Here is a 6,621-nt window from a genome sequence, read left to right on the forward strand (position 1 = left end):
TCCAGTAGCACCTTAGAGACCAACTGAGTTTGTTCTTGGTATGAGCTTTCGTGTGCATGCACACGAAAGCTCATACCAAGAACAAACTCAGTTGGTCTCTAAGGTGCTACTGGAAATAATTTCCTATTTTGTTTCGACTATGGCAGACCAGCACGGCTACCCACCTGTAACTATAATAAAATGTAAAATGCAGTGGCATATTTTATACACACAACAGATACGAAGAGTTGCTATGCTGCATCTAAAATGCGCTGTTTAGGTATATTTGTTCTACTTGAAGGTGTAATCATTCCCCCCCCCTTTATCCTTCTAGGTTGTACGACCTTCTCTGAATTGCTGTTGAAATTCAAGCCCCTGGGAATGCCAGTCCGTGCCCTTCTAAGACTCGCCCCTCTGTTGCTGGGGAATCCACAGGCAATGTTTTTGTGAAAGCAATAACTTGAATTTGACACAACCGAGCGACCAAAGCGCCAGTATCCGTTTAGCATTTGACATCGGACGAAAGATGCATTGATGGAGCCAGGCTTTGCTTTCTAAGTTTACAGACTTCTTCCTCGGCGTTTTTCCATTCCCTTTTTATGTTTTGAGAGTGATAAAAAAAAGAGAGAGAGAGCTTTATATATTGTTGGACGGTTTACATGCCCGTGCTAATTAATATGTTTACTTTTTGTAAATAAAGCTTGTTTGCCAAGAGAGAGAGAGAGAGAGAGAGAAATATTGATGGTGAACTGGGAAAATAAACCACCTGGAATCAATTTGTCAACAGCTCTTTTCGACACAGCATCACCCTTGAACTAGCGGAGCTACGTTGCCCATTTCTTCTAAATGTTTGATTTGAATCTCCAGGTGGAAGAAACACACAGAGCTCAGCTCAGTGCCTTCTTTGAAGCCACCTTTGCACATATATTTCCAAAGTCTTGATTGCTCAAAACAAGCAAAACCTATAGTATACTACTATTGCCATGCATACTCCTTCAGTGTAGAACGGTAGCAAGGGTGAGAGTGCTGGCTATTCATCATGATGAATTCAGGTTCCCTGCACTTTGAGAGGAACTGCATGTTACAAGAAACATGGGGGTGCCAATGAAAACTCTAGCCCCGTGCTGCTTCGACTCTCTTTCTGCCACCACCCACCCCACCACACCCAGCAATACATTTTTCCTTATGTTGTGATCTGCTTAGTTATTTATAAAATTTGCCACCTTCTTCGGGATAGCCCACCCAAGGTGGCTTTTAAAAGTATAAAACAGTGGGTGGAATTCAACGTAGTGCTAATGTGTGGGGGAACAAAGTCTGCTCGTGCAACAGGACTTTCTTCCCCTGTGTGCCCCCAGCCCTCCAGAACAGATTTAGGGGCTGAAGGAGGAAGCACACGTTCCATGCATGGAACAACTTAGTTGAATCCTGCAAAGTACATATGGAAAGGAGTGCCTGGCGTGCTCTGGTCCATGGGGTCACGAAGAGTCGGACACTACTAAACAACAACAACAACATATGAAAAACTTAACAGCACCAATATTGAATATCCTTTAAAACCTGGGCTAATTAACAACCCTATCGACCAAACCTATTTTTGTTGGCATCCGGCTGTCTCGAGAGACAATGGAATGCACCTGCAGGGGTGAAAAACTGCTGGAGAATCGCAGCACCTGCTGTGGCCGCAGAGACCGGTAACTCAATTGCAATCACAGCTGAAGAATCCCTGATAGGTGGACACCCAACCTCTTTAGAAACCTCCAGTGAAGGAGAGTCCACCACCTTCCAGTGAATTCTGTTCTACTGTGACTCTTCCTCTGAAGGGTCTTCATGCTCACAACAGTTGTGGAACCTGTAGTCTCCTAGAAGTTCGTGGGCCTCAGCCTTGACCAGCATGGCCAGTGTCATAGATCATCTGAGTTATGGTCTAGCCCAGTGGTTCTCAAAACTTTTTTTCTCGGGGCCACGCTTTCAGAATAAAAAAAAAATGCTCGCACCACACCCAAGTTTTAAATTGACAAGAAACACATTAGAAAACATTTGTCCTCAGTATCACCTGGTGCTCTTGCTCTCATTTTGAAAGGGTACCTATCCATATTCTGCAAATGATTTTCTTATATACTATACTGTCTTTAAATGTTTCTTTGATGGCCCTTGAATCTTCCTGCCACACTTTCCCATCCTCTCATGCCACACCCTTTGAGAACCGCTGGTGAAGCAATCCTCTCCCCCTTTTTCAACAGGTGTCAGAAACCAAACCTGTAACGCACTGCATGCAGTGCATATTCACTCTATGCCTAAGCTATTTTACACACTCCAGTTCCTGATGGGATATTAGTCTAGGAATGTATCTGCTTGCAGCATGCAAGCTAAATGGGTGGAGATAAGGAACCAAGAAAGCTATCAAAGAGAGAACAGAAGCAATGAAAATCCAAATTACAAATTAATATATGTACAGCCAAATGGTATTTTATTCTTGATCACTAAGCAAGCAATACAGTATACAAATACATAGCACACTCATGCAAGTGTGCTACCTCAACTCCTTGCTTAGCCAGTTTTACAATTCACCTAAATTAATTTTTGCACTCCCAGCTCGTACACAGTTGCAAATCCATGTGTTAAAACTGGCAACGTTTAGAAAGCAAGGGGAGAGGGAGAGTGTTAAGGAAACAAAGGCCACATTCCTGTTTTATATAAATCCTATTTATAACTAAACTGCAGAGGTTTATTTCATTTGTTGAGAGAAAAGCAGTAGAAGCATAGAGTTGGAAGGGTCCCCCAAGGATCATCTAGTCCAACCCCCTTCAATGCAGGAATCTCAGCTAAAGTATCCAAGACAGATGGCCATCCAACCTCTGCTTAAAAAACTCCAAAGAAGGAGAGTCCACCATCTTCCGAGAGAAAGTGTCAGAAAGTTCTTCCTGCTGTTAAGTCGGAATCTCCTTTCTTGTAACGTGAAGCCATTGGTTCGGGTCCTACCCTCCGGAGCAGGAGAAAACCAGCTTGCTCCATCTTCCGTGTGAGAGCCCTTGAGATATAAGATGGCTGTCGTATTTCCTCTCAGTCTCCTCCTCTTTACCAGGCTAAACATCCCCAGCTCCCCCAAACCGATCCTCCTTAAGGCTTGGTTTCCAGACCTTTGACCATCAGTCAATCGTTGGCACTCAAGTTTCGCTTGGAGATGTTGAACTCCTCAAAAAAACAAAAACAAAACAAAACCACCCCACCCCGGATCCTGGTGTTTTGTTAAAGCAGAAAGTACCCGAAGTCCAAAAGAGCCCCGCTGGATCGGGTCGCAGACCCATTTAGCCAAGCATCCTGAGATTCCGTTCGCCTCCGACGGCGGAGGAACCCAACACACGCGCAAGCCGTGCACGCTTCGTTTTCAACCTCTAGTTGGGCAGGAGCAAAAGATCTCCGTTGGTTGTTTTTTTTTTTTGGGTGGGGTGGATGCTTGCGGTACATAACCACCCCCCCCCCGGGACCCGAAAAATAGCTGAGTGATTTCGGGCTCCCTTTGCAAGCGCTTGGCGAGGAGGGCATGCAAGTCTTCTGGGCTGGAGGAAGGAGCTCGATGAGTGAAAAGCTTTGCACCGCAAGCGTGTCATAATTAGATCCGAGAGAGAAGCTTCCTGTTTCCTTTTTCGGGTTTCTCTCTCTTTTTTCCAAGCTGTCACACAAAATTTGAAAGCAGCCGGTAACGTGACCCGCCGCACCAATGATGTGAGCCGAGCAAGGCGACTTTCATTTCTGGCGCCCGTTACAAATGCGAAGTTGTGTGCGCTCTTCGCTCCTGCGCACGTGGAAAATGCTGGAGGAGATAATGCTATATATCAGATATATATAATGCTATATATATCAGGCACCATTGTTCTTCTAAGAGAACGAGAGAGCTTCGGCACCTCTTTTTCTAGAAAAACAGCACTGAGTAGAACCTCAAGATTGGGAGACTATTTCTTGTACTGTACTTGTAAAATGTTATTTTAAATGGAACTATTTTAAAATATTTGCAGCTATCAGTGCTCTATATTAAACTTTAATAATGCATGGTGTGAAACCCTCTGGAGTTCTACTGAATTTGCCTTGCTGAACGTAGCCAGAGTCCGAGCCTGTGCAGGCTGTCAGAAGTTCTGCCTGTTTGCATTCATATTCTCCACGGGAAGAACTGTGAGAGGAAGGGGAAAGTAACAGCAGGCTGCAATTAGGAAATCCGCAACCTCTCACCTGAGAGATCACCCCTTCCCCACTGTTCTTTGCTGCTGGGAGTTGCACAGAGGGTTGTCAATGCTTTACACACACCAATCGGCACCCTTAGCTCATACCTATTTGCATGCTTAGCAACCGAGGAGCAAAGGCAGCCTTGCTTATTGGAGAGGCATATGTGTTGCAGCCTCTGCTGAAGTTTGCATGGTTGGAACATAGTGGGAGGATGGCTGTAGCTCAGTGGCACAGCATGTGCATTTACATGCAGAAGTTCCTGGGTTCATTGCATTGCAGGGGGTTGGACTACAGAACCCTTAGGGATCCCTTACAACTCTGTGATTCTATGAATTCCTGACACCTCTAGTGTTACAGGAATTCTAAGGTCTTATATATATAAAATAAATGTTCATAAAGGTACAAGGCAAACACATACTTCAGTATATAAACCACGTGTCTGAAGTAGTACAGGAGAACAATCCTGAAGCCATTTTGACTCTCCCAAACTGACCTCAAATATTTCTCTGCAAGGAGAATGGAAATGGGAAAAGCTTTCCAGTTGTCTTTGGACTTGTAGGGGCTTACACCTCCCTGTAAATACAGTCTGGCAAGTATCTGTTAAGCTGAGTGAAATATGCTCAGAGTCAAGTGTGAATTTCATGCTCTTTATTCAGCTCATAGTAGCAAGGAATGAGTCTTTCCCCAAAATGTCTGCTATATACCGGTATACATTATTTACACAATGGCCCCCATGTGATTGGCTAATTCTGGGCTACTCCTGTAGGCCAATCAGGTTGCAGATTTACTTCCTCCAGGAGCCTGATTGGCTGCTCTTGCAGGCCAATCAGGTCGCTGATTCAATTCCACCTGGAGCTGGATTGGGTGGCTCCTGCGGACCAATCAGACTGCTGCATTCTGGATTCTATTGTTCTAGGATTCAGCTCAGTACATGACACTGAGCAAACTATCAATATGTGTAAGAGATTCGGGAACTACCATGTCAAAGGAATGGCCAGGCTATCCAGAAAAGGCAATCAGATAAGGCATTATCTGGTATCCTGGCAGACAGGAGAGAAGCAACACACTCATATTTCTGTTGGGGACCACCTCTTTCTGTGATGTATGTATGATGTTTTGTGGGGTGGTCTTGAGCTACAGGGGAGGCAACTTTCAAATGTATGTATAAGAGCTTGCACACCAATGTTCTAGGTTCCTCTCCTCCCTCCCTGCGTGGGGTGAGCAGGGGACCCTGTTGCAACAGTTTAATAAAGATCAGGCTTACTAGCTGCTTTGCTACTCAATATTCTCTGGTTGGCCTCTGTCATTTTCTCCTACCAATAGAGAACCTACATAAGGCTCTTAGATACCCCATAAAGGAAAGGGAGCAGTATTTTTCTTTACAACATTAGGTAAAGTTGCGAAACACTCCCTGTCTGAAGCCCAGGAGAGCAGCTGCTCGTCAGTGTAGGCAGTGCTAAACTAGATGGATCAATGGGTCTGACTTGGCATAAGGCGGCTTTCCCTGTTCTTTCATTCTTGGTGTCCTGTGCAAAGGTGAGAGTTGCATCTGTTGTTCTGCCTACTTGGCCTCTGCCATGGGGCTCCAGAAGGTTCCCTATGTGGGAATGCAGCTCTTGGGGTGAAAAAGGTTTGCCCATACCAACTCTATTCATATTATCTTCTAGTGAATGACTCATTTGGGGAGGAAAATGGGTTCTTTGATGACACTTCTCTAAGCCAAGCTGGCTTGACCTATTTTTGTTTTTGTTGTTTAGTTGTGTCTGACTCTTCGTGACCCCATGGACCAGAGCACACCTGGCACTCCTGTCTTCCACTGCCTCTCGCAGTTTGGTCAGACTCATGTTGGTAGCTTTGAGAACACTGTCCAACCATCTCGTCCTCTGTCGTCCCCTTCTCCTTGTGCCCTCCATCTTTCCCAGCATCAGGGTCTTTTCCAGGGAGTCTTCTCTTCTCATGAGGTGGCCAAAGTACTGGAGCCTCAGCTTCAGGATCTGTCCTTCCAGTGAGCACTCAGGGCCGATTTCCTTGAGAATGGATAGGTTTGATCTTCTTGCAGTCCATGGGACTCTCAAGAGTCTCCTCCAGCACCATAATTCAAAAGCATCAATTCTTTGGCGATCAGACTTCTTTATGGTCCAGCTCTCATTTCCTTGCTAAATCTGTCACACAAAATTTGAAAGCAGCCGGTAACGTGACCCGCCGCACCAATGATGTGAGCCGAGCAAGGCGACTTTCATTTCTGGCGCCCGTTACAAATGCGAAGTTGCGTGCGCTCTTCGCTCCTGCGCACGTGGAAAATGCTGGAGGAGATAATGCTATATATCAGTTCTTGCAAAGGGCTGGTTCTCTGTTATTTTAAAATCGTTTTAAAACTGCGTTTGGCTCATGGACGGACCCCGACAGCTAACTTCAGCAGGCTGG

At 45.3% G+C, this 6,621-nt stretch overlaps 1 protein-coding gene across 1 annotated transcript in view; it reads left to right on the forward strand.

The window, feature by feature from the left end:
- Positions 1-697, forward strand: part of ANAPC1 (anaphase promoting complex subunit 1) — a 57,736-nt gene extending 57,039 nt beyond the window's left edge. The window contains exon 48 of the mRNA XM_033144980.1: positions 314-697. Coding sequence (XP_033000871.1) covers positions 314-429 — 116 coding nt within the window. The 3' untranslated portion in view covers positions 430-697. The remainder of the gene's footprint in view (positions 1-313) is intronic.
- The last annotated feature ends 5,924 nt before the right edge of the window (positions 698-6,621 follow it).

This window comes from Lacerta agilis, chromosome 3 (assembly GCF_009819535.1).
Source record: "Lacerta agilis isolate rLacAgi1 chromosome 3, rLacAgi1.pri, whole genome shotgun sequence".
Lineage (NCBI taxonomy): Eukaryota > Metazoa > Chordata > Lepidosauria > Squamata > Lacertidae > Lacerta > Lacerta agilis.